The sequence below is a fragment of the Poeciliopsis prolifica genome, unplaced genomic scaffold (genome assembly GCF_027474105.1).
Source record: "Poeciliopsis prolifica strain line A6 unplaced genomic scaffold, Auburn_PproV2 SCAFFOLD041, whole genome shotgun sequence".
Classification (NCBI taxonomy): Eukaryota; Metazoa; Chordata; class Actinopteri; order Cyprinodontiformes; family Poeciliidae; genus Poeciliopsis; species Poeciliopsis prolifica.
Genome location: NW_026562416.1, coordinates 3916501 through 3936680, shown reverse-complemented (window position 1 = coordinate 3936680; position 20180 = coordinate 3916501). Strand labels below are relative to the sequence as shown.

General features: G+C 34.5%; 1 protein-coding gene across 1 annotated transcript in view; it reads right to left on the bottom strand.

Annotated features, from left to right (window-relative positions):
* Positions 1-20180, bottom strand: part of grin2da (glutamate receptor, ionotropic, N-methyl D-aspartate 2D, a) — a 162699-nt gene that overhangs the window by 43302 nt on the left and 99217 nt on the right. The window contains exons 7-9 of the mRNA XM_055055179.1: positions 11864-11978; positions 4295-4500; positions 2154-2322 (exon numbers count right to left, since the gene is read on the bottom strand). Of these exons, the coding sequence (XP_054911154.1) occupies positions 2154-2322; positions 4295-4500; positions 11864-11978 (490 nt within the window). The remainder of the gene's footprint in view (positions 1-2153; positions 2323-4294; positions 4501-11863; positions 11979-20180) is intronic.

Sequence of the window (20180 nt, the reverse complement as noted above, 5' to 3'; positions counted from 1 at the left end):
AATATCTGCCAGCCTCCATTCACACCATTTAAAAAAGATTTAAACGATTCTGACTATCTTTTAAAGTGAAGATTCATTAAAAGTTCTTCAGACTTTCTCAAGGTCTGCTTTGATAGTAATTTTTTTGTCCACTGTTTACTTGATCATGAAAGCACTCACATTTTATTATTGAAATAATAAAATAGAAGACTTAAAAGTCTACAGTAAAAGTACAGTTTTAAAAAAAACTCCCTAGTGCATAAAAATCATCTTTAAGAAGCAGATCCCAAATCAAACAAGACCTGGAATGTGATGTGAGACATGCATCATCCTTCAGTTGATAATGTAATATATGCAAAGTTGTCACCTAATTGCTCTTGGGGAATCACTTTGTTGACGCTAAAATAGTATTTTCTGCATGTCAGACTGGTTTATCATTAGGATTTTTTACGGACTCATCAAAACAGATTGAAAGACGTTACGTCTTGTTGACAGGCTGCTAGTGGAAAAGTGCCTAAAAATTATTCATAAAACTGTTATTTTGTTAATTTGTCTTTAAAGAAAACAGACAAAATAAAAAAATAACCTACATTTTGAATTTTTTTTAAGCTGAACAACAAATTTGTGAAAATTTTTACCAAAACCAAAGGCAAGAGTTTAAAGGGTCCATTATGTATTTTCCAGAAACATGGCAACATTTTATAGCACTTTATAGTAACTATTAACTCTAATGGTTATGAACATTTTGCATATATCAAAAATAACTTTGAGAAATTTGATTTCACAAAAGACACGCTGAAAGTGCCCTGTCTCTTTAAGAATTTCCCAATCATTCTGACACTTCACCTTTACCACATTGTTACAACATGCTTCTTTATTATGCTATGCGGTACTGCAGTTTCACAGAACCTGTCTATGTGGCCATTGTGACGCTGGACGAGTCCTAGTGTTTATATAGCAGCAAGTGGTGGGTATCAGATTGCCATTTATGGCTTTTGGCAGCAGAAAATACAAGCTTGGCTTAATGCTTCTAAACGTTCAATTTACTGAGCTGTTAACACAATCATAGCAGATCACAAAATATAAAACAATATTCTTTTAAGACAAATCTGGCTTGTTCTAAAGAAAGACTTATACCACTTCAATCAGCCATAAAGGTTGTTGAGTGGGTGTTACAAATGACCCAGTGTGGCAGTTCAGTGTCAGTTTCTTTGGTTGTGATTTTACTTTAAAAAACATGTAGCGACAGGAAAAAAAAATGATTATGAAAGCAACCAATCTTCAAATTACAGAGTTTTGTTCTTGAGTTAGACACTTGTCAAAACCAGAGGTCAAAAGCGACCTCTTCTCTTAAAGATTTTGCTCATCTCTGCCAAAACATATTTAAATTTATTTTTTTTCTTTCTTTCAAATGTGTTTCCAAGGGATTTGTGATTCCACTGAATGGAGCAGTCATTGTTCAGCGAGACTTTAATCCTACAGTCTCCCTGAGGAAAGTGTACATTGCTATCAAGGGTGATGATCATGTCATTTTGACCATGCTTCAGACATTCAGCTTAAGACACAATTTATATCTAAAAGACGCTGATAGGAATTGTTTCATTCAATGAACAGGAATTGTACAAACAAGTCACTGGTTCTTATTCACTAGGTTTTAACTTTGACACATGAAGCCGTGCAGCTACTAAGCGACAGTGTGTTTCTATGTAATTAAAACAAATTTCACTGGGTAATCAAAATTAGATTACATTTTAACAGTCACCAAGTGACCCAAGTAATATACTGTAGTTACTAACGATATAATTATTTGGTAATTAATGGACTGTAAAACAGTGAACAAGAAATAGCTACTAGCCAAATAAATTAATAATTCAAAATAGTAAATTTTGTTTTTAACGTGCCTTTTTAAATTTTCAAATGATTCTTAGTTTCCTATTTTGCTGTCTTTTTTCAGCATAAATATTGTGTAAAATACTGCCATCTCAATAAATGTCACATTTTGTTAAATAAAAAGCAACACAGAGGATTCACTGACAAAGAGACTTCCAGTATTTCCAGAGCATCTAAAGTAATGAACAACTCTACTTTAAAAACAAGCCTTCTCAACTTAAATGCCTGAACATGTAAAACATTGTAAAGTCAAAATCACATTCCGGTAATATTAAGAATCTCACCTCTCCAACCATGCCGTTCCACTCCCCATCAATGTTTTTCCCATGTCTGCCATTTGTCACTAGGTAAAGATCATAGGTAAAGCCTACAATCTTAGCCAAGCGCTTTAGAACATCAATGCAAAACCCTTTACAGCAGTGCTTCATGGGTGCAGCTCCGTCCAACACCAAACTAAGAAACATAATGGGAGAAAGGACACATATTAGTAAAAACATCATAACAGTAATAAGATGGTAAAACCTAAGAAGAATGTCCAAAAAAACTGAGTAAATGATGGCATTTTTAACTATATTATGGGAGATGGAAGAAAAAGAAGTCACCTATAAATTATTAACTGGTGACTTTTAGTGGATCAGTACTGGCAATTTGCCAGTGCATTTGGAGAAGGGATGTTTTGATAACTCCAGCAGCTATAGTTTTTCTGAAATGTTCTGTATAATTAAAATAAAATATGTGTTTTGCTTCTAGGTTTTATTGAAAACACACTAGATTTCTGCAATGAGACTGCTTTTCAGACTTTAGGCAGCAAACACCTCAGCATGATGTGCAAGCTACACACAGAAGAATTCAAGTACTTTTTGATGACTATCAGTCAAGTGGCTGCAGTGGCCTCCATCAGCTCTCCATAGCAAGAGTGAGTTTTTATGGCCTCTCAGACACTTAGCTATTGTAACCTCTTGACTGTGTTACCAAGCAACACGGTCTGAACTCTGGGGGAAATTGTTTCAATTAGAAGCTGCAATCACGTTGGGAAAGAAAAATGGGACAAATCACCTTCTCAAAGAAGGTGATTTAGTTGTAAGAATCTCTCAAATGTGCCTGATCTTTGTAGAAACTTAATGAAATGCAGACGACTGACTTGCAGAAGTTTCAATCAGAAATTGCATCATCTTAATTAACATAAATTCAATTTTAACAATTTGTGTATTAAATAATTTCATATATTCTGCAAGCTATAATGTGTGCAGAACCAAAGCAGCTTGTGTGTTTAGAAATTAATTGCATGGCTTTGCAAAATTATTACAAATGCAGAGAAATATAATTATGTGCCAACAGTTAAGACATTGGAGACTTTAACTGTAAGTAACAGGGATCAGATATGGGATAGTAATATCTGTGATCCCAATTAAGGTAGTTATGAATCCCTGGCAATGCAGTCTCTGATTAAACTGATCTCTGGATACCCGATGTTGGCGATTACTATGGATTTTGTGTTAGCTAGTCATTTCACTCTTTAAGCCAATAATTGATGAAGAATAAACTCATTATCTCTTTAACAACATAACACACAAACACAAACACAAATGTGGATTCTATCTTTATTTGACTACATGCATATACAATTAACTGTATGAACATATAAAAATAAATAATCTGGACCAATTTATGTTATAGTGCATGTGGGACATGAAACATCATTTTTGCTATTCCAGTTGTAGTTCATTTTTGGCTTCATGAAATGTTTAAAATTGTTCTAATAACTACGACATTTAAACTACTTAACAGCACATACCCCCATATTTATCGTTTTAGGGATGCAGTGTTGTTCAATAGCTGTAATACTCTGTATAAGTAATCCTTCTTGTTTGTTATTTGCATTCATTAAAAACAGCAGTTATCCTTGGTTTACATTATAGTTTCAAGCTTCCTCTGCAGTTTTAATGAATAGGTTTAACAGACTATTGTTCCCATAAATGTTTGCTTTGATCTGTTGACGTCATTTTATTGTTTACATAAATGCTGGGAAGAAAATTATCTAATCCCCCAGGACAATTAAAAATCTGTTTATATATCCGTATCAATAAGTTTGAGTGGAAAATTATTTCATTAAACATTCTCTGTTTGTAAAGTTCATCCTAGGATGATGTAGACGGTGGCCATAAAGTTTAATAACTGCTTCAGGATCGTCAGCTTGAGAATTGTTTAATGTTTAATGAGATGTTGAACCTTTTTCCTTTTTATGAAGCTGGTTGTTAGAAAAAACATTACGTCACGGTTGGCAATTGACCAACTGCAGTCAATTCATGGAAGATTTCTTCCATATTTTCTTATTACCTGTGTTTATAGCAACAAGAACATATTATTTTCAAGCACCCCTAAAAAGAAAAAAATTGAAATCATTTTATGCATTTTGTTTTACTACCTGGAATTAATAGGCAAGCGACAGGGAACAGAGTCCCGGATGCACGAGCTGGTTCCAGGGTCAGCAGGCTCCACGATGACAAAGGGCCTCTCCTCCAGGGTGACCACTCTGAGGTGCTGAGCATCGTCCAGAGGCTTCAGGAAGGAGCCGTAACGAGACCAAGGATGGTAACGCAGGCGCAGGTGTCCATTCTCCCACCAGCCAACCTGAAACAGAAAAAAACAAAAATAGATCCTTCATTGTGACATATTTAGTACATTCAAAACCTCATATGAACCTTTTCCTTGTATTATTTGTTATTTCAAAACTATTTGTAACATTTGCATTTTGTGGGATTTTTTTTTTAAAAAGTGCTGCTAAAAAACTTTTTAGCCAGCACTTCATCTTGAGATTCTTTTAGTTATTCACCTTCTAATTTCAAAATTGTTGTCTATTACTCAGAAAAAAAAAAAATCTTGCTTATGTTCTGTTGTCCAATATCTGAGCAAAAATATATATTAAGTTGGACTAAATCACTGATCAGTAACATTTAGTTTGTATAGTGATCAGTTATTCTGTGTACCTAAGCTTAGTTTTTTTATTTATTTTTAGGTTGACTGTCAGTGTCGCGATTACCACAGTAATTTTAAAAGAAGAAAAAATCTGGTCTGAATATAGCTATAGTTTAAAACAATCTTTACAGAGCACAAACAGAAATAAAATAATTGTATCTAGTATTTTAACGCCTTCTTTCGTACCTTCATTTTAATGCACAGCAGCTGAAATATGAAAAACATGATGCAACCCGAACTAGACAATTTCTAATCTCAAGTTCTCATGAATCCCATGGTTTCAAATAAAACTTAAAATTGTTCCTTGCATTTAGATTCTGCAGTCTATAACAGGTTTTCTTCCAAGATTGCCCTGTAAGTAGATAAATCCATAATCCCATCAACTGTGGTGGAGAAAAGCATTCCCATAGCATAATGGTGCCTCCAGCATGTAGTGTGTTCATGGTAAAGTGCAGTTAGTTTTCCACCACAAAGCAAAAGGTTCAGCTGTAGTTTCTCCTATCTAGAGGACAAATATTGTTGCTTTATCCCCTATATGACTCGTAGTAAACTGCAAATGAGAATTCTTTAGATTGTCTTGTAATTTTCTCTCTGACATTTCTGCTGTTATTTGGACTTTGTTATGCTGTTTATTCAGTGTTGCTCTCTGAAAAATCTCCAAAGATTTCAGATAGTTTTATACATATACTCTTAGTATATACATATACTAAGATTATCTTTAATTTAAAAATTAAGCAACTTCAAATGTAGTTCATTGCAATGAGTACAGGGAACTGAATAAAATGCAAAGCACAATTTTCAGATTCATGTCGCTCTCTGAAATATATATGAAAACTATTGTACCTGAATCAGAAATTACAATTTAGAGTGATTACTGATGGAGTCCCTACTGCCAGAATAACATAAATAATAATATAAATTATAAATTCCTAAATTTACCCATATGGGTTTGTTGCTGTATTTTATTTTGAAGAGATTTGTTAATATAAAAAGAACATATTTTACAGCAATGTAAAATTAACTTTATCTTGTATTTCAATTTGTCCATGTATGCATTCCATATATTTTACAAAAGTTAACTCTAGTTCACTTAGAGTTAACTTTTTCTTTGGTGGTGGAACACCAAAGGAAAAAAAAACACTTCTGCCAGTCATTTTTCATAGACAGTGGGTATGCAATCATCCATGAGATTGCAGTGGATTTACTGTTTTCTTTTCCAGTCTAGACTCTGCTGGCCAAATGTATGTGCATGGGAAAACAAGTAAAATTTGCAAAATGTATAAAAAGCAAATCATTACAATAAACCTTCTTTTCTTATGCCAAATAATGATGAGGAATTGTAAGGAATTCCATAAAACACCACAAACTTCTAGCCTACTGCAAATCTAAGTCCATTCTAACTGTTTCAATCGAAATCCAATGAGTAAGCACTTAAATCGTGATTAATTAATTATCCTTAACTGGGAGTAAAACATAATTCACAGTATGACTATTTAATAACCCAATATCAAGAAACAAAGGTGCTGTGCACTTATCGGCACATTCTCAAACATGTTGGAAAAATTTGCTTTAATCATAGCCGAATATGCACAGTCTTTCAGTCCCCCAAGACTCTGTGACCCAGCAAGTTAACTCTTCTTTTACTTTGGTGTTTTTTCTCTCAGCCAAACAGCTGCTTCGATGAAAGTTAAAACGTTTTCAAGGAACAGGAATTTAAGTCTCGTTGCCCTTTGCTGAAGTACTTAGGATGTCACATTATGTTGTCGATGATGCACAACTCACATTAGTGTTATTTTGTATTGAGCATGTTTATATTTGCAGCAAAAACATTAAAAACATATTTCAATTCATTTCATTGCACCGTTACATTTTAATACAACACAGCTTCAAGTCAAATCTATTTCAAACTAATACACTCATTGTAACAGCACATAAAGTGGCGCTTACTGCTGAGAGAGACCTTTAGAAAGACTTAGAGCTACCTTGACAACATAATATGTATGTCAGGACATAAAATGTTAAAATAAAAATCTATAAAGCTTTATAATCTAGGACAACTTGTCTCTTTTATAGAAATTCAGACGCGCTCAAAGACTTTTTCAACTTGGAATAGAAACTAAAAGTCTTATTATACGCTACAAGACCGGGAAAGAGAACAGGACGTTACAGTGTTTTACATCACTTTACCAAAACACTGGTGGTTGACTCATTACTAATTTTGACTAAGAAGTGTTGAGAGTACCAGAGTGTGTCTGGCTTGTGTGTGAAACTGAAGCTTGTAATTCTGTTTAACTGAACTAATTAAATCAAAGAGTAAATAGTAAATTCCTGATGCTGAGTTTTTTTTTTTTTTTTGCAGTTTACAAGCAGCAATGCAGTGCATATCCAAGGTCAGTGTAAAAAGCATGTGGCAAGAAAATTTTATTTCACATTCTGTTTAAAATGCAGAATGTGTGTGTAGAATTATTTTTTGCGAAAAAAAAGATTCTTCAAATCAGCAGGTTCTCAAGTTACTCGAAAAGGCTGCGTTCTTTTCAACGTCATTCTGAATTGCTTTTAGAAATTGAAAGCTGACCTTAAAGTATAGACTGACCATGATGATGTATCCTGTGAGGTTTGATTGCAGCTTTACTAAAATTACACTCTGGTCTGTGTCATTTAGGATTCTAACTTTACTGAATATATTTAAATATTAAAAAATATATAAAACAAAAACAATGTTTTAGGTCACTATAAGTCTTTTGACACATCGTGACTCATTTTACACCCCTTTGCTTTTGTCACAGCTACAAGAACATCCATTTTAATTTGATACACAACTGAATCATAGTCCCTACATAACCTACCATTGCACAGATGGTCTGAGAAAAAAAGTCTATGACAAACAGCAAAATGTCCACTATTATAAGTCACTTTGAGTTCTGAAAGATGTGCGTTGGTGCACGTTACAAAGTAAACAGTTCATCTTTTGTAAAATAGATTTATGGAAAAAAAATCACATAAAATATTGAAAATATTTCCTAGAGGGGCTAAACAAAGTACATTTGTAAGTAGAGTCACTAGTTATCTTCTGATTTTGCCCATTGAAACAAATAATATTTTCTGCTGCATTGGATCCCAAAGAAATTTTGCAATTCATGACTTATAAAAAAGAGTAACATCTTGTAAAAAACACATAAATACTTAGATGTTTTCTATGAGCTACGTTTCTAGTCAATACGATTTTACCCAAAAGTCTTTATCCCTTTGGGAGATTAAGGTTTAACACATTCTTTTAATTTTACTACAGTTCTGTCTATTACTAAAAGAAATAGGAGGTCCATTATGAATCTTATGGAGAATCTGTGGCGTTACAGAGATGGTGAGCTGACCGACTAACATCAAATATTTGGATGTAAGCTACAAACCAAATTTGTAAAATAGTAATGAATTTTTTTTTCTTTGCTAAAAATGCCAATAAGGATATTTTTTCTTCTTTTTTTTCCTGGGGTTTTTTGTCTTTATTTTGAAAGACACCTGTCTTAGTTCCCAACACAAACACACTTCCTGGTAAATCAAAGTAATTCAAAAATGTAAATTTGAAAGGGGTTTGAATAATTTTGGCTTAACTGTATATGTTATTATACAAATTTTGTAACATTTGAACAAAGACCACATGAAAACAGGATTTTTTTTTATCTTGCAGTGAATGTAAAGTATATATAGAATGTTTTCATTCTAGTTGCATGTTAAATAAATCAAAAGATCTATAATGTACCGTCTGTGCGTGAAGAAAAATTATTTTTTGTGGGTAATGCCAAATATTTGGTGGTAGTTTTATTTTTTCTGTCTGGGTGTTTAGTTTCTTACACTGGGCTGCTGGCAGACTGCATGTTTGGATTGAAGAGTAAGGTCAGAGGTGGCACAGTGAGCAAATCAAAAGCTCTACCAGCTCTTGTAAGATACTAAGGTCTGACTTTTAAGGAAGCTTGGAGATTTGTGCTAAAAGGTTTCACATTGTTTGAACTATGGGTTTTTTTTTTTTTTTTTAACAGCAGCCTGGAGACTGAGCTGCAAGAGCGTCTCTAAACCTGTGTTGTTAAAGGCAGACAAATGTAAACGAAAATGCATTTTATGACTCAGTTTATATTTGACTGGGCACAGAATAGTTAGAAGAAGAAAATACATATGATATAAAGGTCCAATTACCCTTTAAGAATAAAAGCATCAAGTCTAAAATTCTTTAAAAATATACATATAATTCTCAAATGTAATTGAAAGTTGTAGAAAGGTGAGTCAAAGGTGTAACCTAGCGTTGAAACAAATAAAAAGATCAATGATTAAAGCAATTGATAGAGTTTGGTTTTGCTTTGACTTTGAAAAAAGACTTTGTGGTGATTTGGAAGATCTTTCATAGATTTTCAATGCCAAAAGTCCACACATTAGAACTGTGGACTTTTGTGTATTTTCTTTTAATTTAGGATTGTCGTGCTAAATCATCAAAACAGTTTTTTTTTTTTAAATGCTGTTGAAAACCTTGCCTTATTATTCTTTTTTGTCAGCAAAACACAAATTAGAAAAATCCTTGGAGAGACATAAAATTCTTCAAATTTTATTTTCGCTTTGCATAGTTTCTTTGGATTCGTCTTTCTCAGTTTCCACTGAATGGAAATCATTTATATTTTATTTGCGAATAATTATTTCACCTAATTTCCAGTAAAGAAATCTGTGATGCATCAGAAAAGAGCAGAAAGGAATCAAGGTGATGAACTTCTGTCTGTACTAAATGCTTTTGCTCTACTGTGAAGTAAAAAACTTACAGAATGAAAACAGTTAATAATTTTCCTGTTAAAAATGGTCTCCTTCATTGAGTTCTTTTTGTTTTCAGCTTTTTGTTTCCAACTTTTAACCCCTGGTCCGGTTGGTTTTATGAAGTTGCAGTTGCGAGAAGAATTACAATTTTATGTGTGTCAACTGTGCCATTCTAAGATGTAAAACCATCTTAGAATGAAAATAGAAAAATGGCATGCCATCTCATCACTGTTTTATAAGAATGTATATATTGTTTTCTCTATAATAGTTTATTAACCTTGAACCATGTGCTGAATTCATCATGCTCCAGCAGAACAATGCACTGCATCAGGTTTTAGCTGTTTCCAACTAATTTCCCACTCAGGCAAAGTGCCATACATTTACCACTAATGTCTGCAAAAGCAAATTGAAAGCATACAATGAACCAGTGAAGCACTTTCCTGCTTTCTCCTGGTTGGATTTATACCCAATGCCCTCATTACCTAAAGTGGATACTAAATACCTAGATTTAAATGCAGTATGCTATTTTCAAATGATAATCTCCACTTAGTTTAAAAACTGGCTGGCAAATAAAAAATATACACACATATATGTGTGTGTGTGTGGGGGAGGAGGGGAGTGTGATTTTTTTTCTTTTGAAATACAAAGGTGCAATACTATGCAGAAAATTATTGACTGCAAATCAACCAATCTATAACTGGTATGTTATTTTCCTTGGTGCTGATTTTTTAATGTCCCGAAGACATTAGGGGCAAAGAGAGACTCGCTACTGGTGTGATACTAGGATAGTTTCCATGTATATTGAGTTGTATTTGGTGTTTGAATTATTAAAATATACAGTATTAAGCCATCTTAGAGGGGGTCTCAAATGTTAATTGATTTTAGATATGGGGCAGCTGTGGTCATTAACCCTTGAGAATACCAAAAGTCCATTGTATTCTGCCTACGGTAAGGTATAAGAAAGCTTTAAATGTATAATATTGAATCCAAACTATATGCAGCTTGCTTTTCATGCAACTTCATTCAAATAATTTATTGCTTAATGTTTTTGTGTCTGTGTTGGGAGGAGTGGGGATATTCTATTTTGCAGAAATGTGGGTCAGAAACATTACAGTAAAGTAAGCCCAACATTTTTTTTTTAATTTGTGGAGTATAACCCTAACTCCTGACCCACAGCTTCCACATAAGCTAACTGAAGAGACATTTGACTGTGCATTTAGATCACTGGGGCCTGATAAACATGGCCTGTTACTGTAATTTTTAACATTTTGCCCCAAATCTGCTCTCAGACTAGAGGAATCTGATTGCAGGCATGTCCTTCAATTCATCCTTATTACTGAGCTTTATTAAGGCTGCATGTCATGATAATGATGATGTGGATGTCTACAATCTGTGCAGGTCAGCCAAGATCCTTCTGCTAAATAGAATGAAATGTCAAAATGGGACAAGGCCAACCACTCACTGTAACACAAAATTGGAAATTTGCTAATGTTTATCTTTTTAGCGTGTAAGCCAAAAATGATAAAACAGCAGTGTAAACCTGACAAGGAAAAAGCAGTTTGTGAGTAATGTTATGAGGGCTTTGGAAAGACTCAATGCAAAGAAACCATTTGTGAGAGATATAAATATACCACCTTCATAGTTTAGGGTTTCATGAATTTTGCATAGATCTAAGGTCACCTAACATGATAAACTTATCTCTCTAGATAAATCTCTCTCACTCATGCTCTGAATTAATAGAAAGGTGAAAAGTAACCTCTTATCTATTTTGAAAACTAAAACTCACAAAGCTACACTTCACACTTGAGTCCATCCTCACTGATAAACAGATCAAGTCTTAACGGTCAGCATCAAATGAAGTAGAGGGAAACAAAAGCAAAGAGGTTTTCTTGTTTGTTTCTGGTCGAAGGAGGACTGGTGGAGTTGAAAAGGGCAGACCTTAAATTTGATGGCATTACTGTGTAATTGTTAAACAGGCTTCTGATGGACAGGATATTGGACTGTGAGTTAGCAGTGAGTAACAAGGCTGACAAAACTAGACAAGAGCAGCAAAGGAAAGGAGGGAAAGATCTAATGAGATATGGGAGTAAAAGAAGCTGTGAGACAGCAGAGAGGTGAAAATATACAGTGATGAGTTAGCATATCTGATGGAGTGTGAAATTGCAGTTAACTTATCTTGTTGTTGCATTGTGATATTTAGCAGGAGTGTGCACTGTTGTGTACTGACCTCCTCCCAGCCTCTACCATTGGTGTAGGAAATGACATCGATCAGGGGATTGGACAGGTAGCCATCACTGTTGAAGGAATAATCTCGTCCACTGAGGGAAATGTTGGTGAAATACCTGTAATGGAATTGGGAAACCAGAAAGGAACATATGCGGTTTTATCAGCTACAATATGGAATTTATTTGGTATAATGGCATATACCACACAAAATGTAAACAGATCCAACATTTAATTTGAGGACATCATTTATTCTGAAGAATGCAGATGTTGTTTTTCTCGCTAAAATCATTTGTGACATACTTATTGATCCTCTGCTGTCTGTACTTTATGCAGATAACTTTAGTCAATAAAATAGCAGAAATCTTTTTAATGTACCATTTCAGAGAACACAGAAATAGATCTTTGCTCATTCCTTTCTGAACAGTATCTTTGTTCAGGGTCCTCTCTATGGCTTCCCTCTCTTTCAGAACACCTACAGCTTTCCAATAGCATTTATATCTAGATTTAGATGTAAGATGGCCATGAAGGAATCATCATTTTGTGTCTGGTGAACCATTTGTGTATTAATTTGGTCAATTATTTTTGATAAGTTCTGGTTTCAAAAAATGAGCAATTTTCACTTTCCTGGTAAAGTTTTCCTCTAAATTCCAGCATTTCAGATGCAATGGACTGGAATGTGGTTCATCATGCCATCACCTGAGAAACTGTAACTGTCCATGCTTTCTTCCTTTATTTGACACCAAATCAATCTGGTGTGTTTGCTGTCAAAGATACAAATGTGTATATTTGTGATAGTCGGACAGAAAAGGCTTTTTCTTCTCACAATCCTTCAAAACAAATTGCTGGTATGAAAATAGCATGTGAAGGTAGTGAAGGAAACATGCTGATAATGCCATTCTGCTACGAAGATTAACCATAACTTAGTTTACTTGCAGAATTTTCCACGCAGAACAGGGATATTTTCTATATTTACTCAAGTTTCTAAAATAAATAAATAAATAAATATTAGTTTCGACAGGCATCTCGTAGAGATGCATCAGTTGGTTTATACTATGATAAAAATATTAGAGGGAAAAAAGGAAAAAGAGCCAAATATATCAAAGGTTTAGGTGCAGAGATAAAACCTTCCCTGTACTTCGGGGAGACACACTCTGGTGTATATAATAGGAAATTTCACTGTTGTGAAGTAGAGATCACAAGGTGAAAGAAAAAAAAACACAAGCGAAGGCAAGACAGAAACCGAGAGACAAGATACTGAGAACTTCCAAAAAGTTTCTCCACCTTCAGCTGTGAATCTGTGCAGGCTTACAGAGCAGAAAATAACAAGTCAGATGAAATCAAAGCATGCAGACATTGCAGGAAAAATTAGGACTTAAACTTATATTACCAAAAGGGCAAATGCAAAGAGAATATTAACCATGAACAGATCGCAGGGGACAGAAAGCAAAGGGTTTACCTTTGATGTTTTCAGTAATCAAATCTAACATAAAACAAACTTGAAAGAAGCTAATCAAAACAATCTAATTAAATTACCCTAGAAGCTCTCAAACACAGGCCAAATTAATACATTTTGTAGTAAAAATACAAAAAGAAAATCATAAGCAACCCAAAAACATGAACCTTCCTAAACTGCAGGGTAGATTGAAAAACCTCACACATCAAGAAACGGTTGATCAAAGATACACTGCATGGCAGAATAATTAGACAGTCAAGTATTCGTTTTTTGTAAAACTGTCTTTTTTGTAGTTTCATTGGTCCTGTTCTTTTATCTTTAATGAAATACAGACTCCAAATTATGTATACAGCCAGAGACTTTTGGCCCTGGCTCATTTCTGAAAGCCCATTAAAATTCAGTGTTCATAATACATTTATAATAAATTATTAAATATGCAAAGCTGGTATGTGGTATACACAACATTTTGTGTAGCTTTTCTTTAAGCTATTTGTGATAGCTCTCCTTCCTAAACATATTACTGCAAATGTGTGTGCATTTAACTGTGACCACATGTTCATGTTCTTTTCATGTTGCAGTTTCTGATCACTGGAATCTAAGAAATGTTACAGGTGAATCTTCATTTGAGTGTGATGATCAACTCCAACTAAACCCCCCAAAGTCTCATGGACATTTCAGCCGGCTTATTCTCATCACAGGAGGGTCTCTTTCTTTTCTTTTGAAAATCAGAAATCACATCACTGGCTTATCTGTAGATTATATGTAAAATAAATGCCCACACACATTATAAAACCATAACAAGAAAACATTGTTGTGTCTGCCATTTGCACAGTTTCCATTCCATCTGCTATGTGGCAAGCCTGACATAGGAAGAAGGACAGGAAGACAAAGTGTTCAGCTCAAAAGATTTTTTTTTTACCCCAGGAGGGTTAGTTACTGATAGAAATGTCCCAGAAATATCTGTCAGGAATGATAAGAGCTTATTTCTGTGCTACCTTTATTATCTGAAAAAGCCCTGGATACAATGGGCCATTCTTTATGGAACGAAACAAGATAATGTCATTGCAGACTTCCATAAGGCCGGAGAAGTTGAAGCCATGGTTGTCTATTGTGGGAATGTCACCCAATCAGATAAATATGATGAACAGTTATTCATATTAGTTTTATTAGTGACAAAAAATATTTTATATGACACTTTATGATTTTTTTAATTTTTTTTTACTCATCATGACTTTTTTAAGACCAGTTTTGGTCAAACTTTTGCTTAACTTTATGGAGCAGATGATTCAAAGCATATAGGACATTCTTGCTTGTGTGGTGAAGGGGTTCTGTGCTGATGGACACACAACTGGGGTGTGTTGCATCCAAAATAATAATAATAACAAAAATGAAATCCTCCTGTGAGGAGATTCAGTAAAAATGCACAAGTTTTGAGTTTGATATATGTTTTTGCCAATATAAATATCAGCGCCATGCAGCTGAAAAATGATAGTGAAATTGAACTTCCACTCTCATGAAAAAAAGCAAAAGGATGTATTCACCTTAATCTGAAAGGATAAGGGTGGCTGCTAGCTAAATTACTCTCAGGTTGCTGTAAAATACAATTTTACCACACCCCTTAATCACAACATTCATCACACATTTGTCAGGTAAGCAAAGGAATGATAAACACTGTAACCATTATATCAACATAATATCAGAATATGACTGTGTAAGTAATAATGTCAGCCTGCAGTAGCTGATGTAAATCTTCAGCCAGAACAGATTCAGCACAGCTGTGCAGACACAACTACGCCCACCAGGAAAGCGCAATTCAACAAAAATACACTGACAAATGTGATGCTGAATTACTCTTCCTCTAATTTGTGACAGTTTGTACTTAATTTATGGAGTTTAATAAGATGAGGCCTAAGACCTGCCACCGTGCCCATGAGCAGCTGATGTAGACTGACATCTCAAAGCCTCTGTGGAGTTCCTCTTTTAACAGCTTCTACCTGAAAAAAAATGACTGCCTTCAGGCTCAGAGTGGCAAAAGTCAAAACTGTTCTCCTCGCTTTCGCCAAGTACTGTTAGTCTGAGGATGATTTTAATCTCCTTTCTTTCCTTTTCACTTTTTTCTTTCATCTGCTTATGTGGTCTTTATGACTATCTAACATTACCCTTACCATATAAAGTTTTCTTAATTTTTTTCCCCTTGATGCCGACAGTGGAGTACAACACTTAGAAGCAGAGAATTAAAGGTGAAAACCATGACGAAATGTCATGGAGCAGCAGGAGGGCCAAAAACAAAAGAAAGTGACAAGCAGGAGGATTTGTTGAATAAGAAACAAAAAGAGAGAAAGGTTAAAAAAAGAGTGGGACACAGAGAGAAAAAATACAATCAAGAAACTTAAAGATTTTCAGTGTTCTGGATGACAAGTAGCATCAAACAAAGTACAGAAAAGAAAAAACCAAGCTGTCGAGCTTCCCAAGACAAATATCCAACAAAATTTCAAACGTATTAATATACCACCACAAAGCAGTGCATAATTATGCAACTCCTGTATCCTTGGACATCAGTAAATGTATCTTCCTACATATGAATCTGAGAGGAAAAGCGTCTGTGAAAGAAAGAGGGTGCAAAAGAATGAAGACTGCCTCACAGGTAAACGTGATTCACAGTCAGAATGATACTCAGAGCAGCACACTTGAGATGAAGCATAATTCAATAAACAGATTCGTGACAAAGACACATGACAGCTGTGTTTCAAGCAACAAAAGAATGATTCCCTGTGGAATTAATATGACTTTCTCTCTAATACAATGACAGAGAACATGAGGCCAGAAATGTATGTCAGGAGATTTTGAACAGATGAAAAACTAGGTAAAAAAGGAGAAGTACAAGACAGAGAAAACAAGTCAACAATTGAAAGGCAGTGACTCAGGAGTACAACTGTGGTTCTTCATTCCTTATTTCTTTAGTTCTCCATTTATTCAGCCAACTAAGCCTTAAAAAGACACCTTTGGAATACATCAACTCACTTTGGACTATAAAATGTTGAAAGTGATAAGAGAACAACCTAAAACTATCTACTGAATGAGTGATCTACCCAAACCTTGACTAAAGAGCATCATTGCTCATATTATATATTTTATGGAATTAAAAGTTTGCTGTTTCTAGCCTCAATGTGGTCCATAATCCGTCGCTTGGTGACAAAAGAGTTACCTTCAGCTTGCTGCTCTTCTATTGGCCTACTGTCAGCTCTGCTTTGTTTGCTCTAACCAATCATGCCGAAGGCCATCTCCTGTTGAGCCGCTATCACTGCAGAAGCTTTGGATTGCAAAATAAAAGTTAAAAGCCTGTTATGCAAGTATTCGATTATCAGAGTAATTTTGGTGAAAATAAAAAGTATCTAGAACAATCTGCACTGTTTATTTGTAGTGTAACTATTACTGATGACCAATTAAAATCATCTTCTGAAATCTTTATATGATCAAATACTGAATGATACTTCTGACAATAACACAAATGTAAATAATATATTAAAAGAAACATTACCCAGTATAATGGATAAATGGTGGCTTTTGCAGCTAAGAACGATACTGTGGCTTGATCACAGGATGTCACACATAAAATGTCACAACAGACATAATACGATTTATTCAGGTAGAGTGATGATCAAAACACTGCCAAAGTTACATGCCTGTCTGTGTGATTTACAGTGTGAAATAATGGTTTAGACTTTTGCCTGAATATAAACCAATAATGGCAGCCATGTGTGAAGTTGAGTGATTTTCCATCAGTGGATACATTCTGCCTCTTTCCTGCCTGTTACACAAAAGCTTTCTTTGCAACCATGGCAACCTCTTCAGAAGTAAGAAGAACAGAAAGCAAACAGCGAGAAATGCAGCTTTAAAACAGAGAAAAGATCAAAACAGCAAGTGGGAAAGACAGCTGTGTAAGGCAGAATGATCAAGAGGCATTTCTTCCTTCACTTAATTAAAATACACGATTGTTCAGCATTTATTGATGGTTTGCAAGACTCTGGTTTACAGTTCTCCATTTTAAGTAGTAATAAAATCACTGAATGCATTTCTTGCATAAAAATCTAATTTGGAAACTATAGGGAGATTGCTTCAAATAATTTCTGTTGTACATTCCGACTGAACATAAGAAACTGAAACTAAACGGTTCAAATTTTAAATATATACAATTCAAATACATTTAACAAGAGCAGTGAGCAATACCTGGAAATAGTGAGCACCAAAAAAAAAATCAATTCGACTGAAAATTGTTGCACATTTAGAATAGAATAGAATTCAACTTTATTGTCATTGCACTGTCGCATGTACAAGCAGCAAAATTGCTGTGACTACTTCTAACTTGTGATACAAACTGTCCGTTCACATCAGGTGCTTAAAAAACAACTTATCCTTTTTTGGTTTTTAATCAGAGAATTCTGACTATTGGAATTGTGTTGTTTGTTGCTCCTGTGTCTCGTTTTATGCTTTTCTTAAATTTGCAGTTTATTTAATGTTTTGTTCAACAATTGTTGGATTTTGCTGTTTAATCTAACTAGACTTTAACATTACTGAATAGAAGATAACACCTTCTAAAAACAAATAAAAAAACAAAACTCTCTTAAATCAGGTAACAACTCACAAATGGTCAGTATGAAAAGCTCAGAAAATGGCCCTTGGTACCTTAAAAAATGTTGTCTGAAACAACCAAAACTGAAAGAATCAATTGGTGAAAGGACAAAGGCGTGGTCACAAGAAGTGAGCAATGAGTCAAAATAATCAAACAAATATGCACAGGGTTTTTCTGTAAGTATCCTTGGTACGGGTATCCTGAGGGGCTTGGTTGTTTTAAAATGGCAGTGCATTCATCACTGTAAGAACTGTCATTACTTTTGGTATTAAAACTGAATGGTGAACAACATCTTCAAAGTGCCTTTGAAAGCTATAGGCAGATGAATTATACCAGGGATTCTAGAGTTTTGGTAATATTTACCGGTGACTTGTGTTTCGAGAGAAAGAGGATTACTCAAATGTAATATTCAGACAGATATTGGTTTTGTCAACAGCTTTTAGAGTAAAGTGAAATGACAAAGTATATTCTCCGAGTGAGACGGCTTGCATATCTGCTTTGTTTGATGGTCAGGCTTTGTCCACCATGCAGGATTATAAAAAAAACATTAGTTTTGCCACAGGAATATTTTTCACTCATCCAAAGGGTCCAATTATTTGTTTGTTTCCACTGTAAATGGTGGTTTAATGTTAAAATAACAGTTACTTGGGCCCTAATGACCTGAAAACTGAAAAATGGCAAATAAAAGCAGAGTACATAACCGATAAACCCCGAGAGCGAAAGAGAAAAGTTCTAGACCAAGTCAAGTTCACTAACTTAATTTATTTAAAGGGGTACTATCTGTCTATTTAATGATAAAATTTGACTGCAACTGATCATAATGTCCCCAGAATATGTCGTACATCTCCAGAAATTTAATAGAAACAGATTATACAGTACAGAACTGTTGGTAATAGCTTTTCTGTGCAAATGCCCAACTCCACACTGTTAATTGCTTCCATGGTAAACAAAACTGGTGCATACACCAATATGGATAATTCATTTCTGTTTATGTGATGCTGTACAGCATTTGCAGTAAATTATTACATTAGTGTTACACCCCCTGTAACATCTCTTTATGCATCACATGTACTTGCGTAAGCTTTTAAAACAGACTTTTTTACCTTCTCTTTCCTCTCCTCTTACACCACTATTTATCTCCCCGATGTTTTCCCATTGAAAAATATGATTCATAGTTCATCATATTTCCTGATAGAACTGCTGTGGGGCCAAGTCCCATCCTGTGGAACGCTCTTATATTGTGGAGACTAATGCTTGTATTATATGCAATTGCACACGTAGGCTCAGAATATAAAGGGAAGAACAAGGCCTATGCATGAATCACACCATTCAAATGAAAGGTTTGTGGCCATAAAAACCACAGCAAGAGACCGTTTCACAGCAAGGTAAAGACAAACATGCATCCTGTGTGACTCAGATTTTGCAGATGTACATAAGCTCCCCACACAGTCTGCTATGTGTCATTTAACTGGGTTCAACTGAGCTCCTTAAAACTGAAAAGTCATCAGAAGCGTCAGTTATTCCACTTAAAATAAGTAAAATAAAGCATAATGTTTATACAACTTGTCAGTCACCTGTCTCACATTGCCTCTGACATCATCTCTCCCTACAAATGCTGTGTCCTCATTGTTTCTCCATGCAAAGTCTTAACCAAGTGAACTCATCAAACATGCACATAAATGTCTGTTGATGCAAATTCTTATAATAACTATTAGAAATGCCTGGCCACCATCTGGAGGTTAGAACTATGGCAGACTGCACCTATGTTAGCTAATCTTTATGCTAAATAGCTACAATTTGTCTGTTTCTTGATTAATTTAGAATCTTTTAAACAGCAAAAACATAATATTTTTTTAATATGTTCTTCCAAATAAATTCTGACAAGGGTTTAGTTTGGGAAAAGTTTGTACTATTATGTGATTCAATAATGTTTTCTTTCACTAACATCCTTGAAACACTTTAATTTTGTCCCACATCCAATAGGAGACTGTACCAGTCTGGTTGTTTAAAAGACATGCCACTCAAGGGTATGCATGCACCATAGATTTCATCAATAAGACAAATTAATTATGTTGTGTAAAATACATATTGAGACAAAGGCAGATGTTTTTGTGCATGACAGTTAAAAGACTATCATGCACAAATTGTTAGATACATTGTAATAAATTAACTTAATTGCTGATACAGATTTTTTTAAAGCATAATCTTTCCATCTATCACAGAAACTCTTAAATT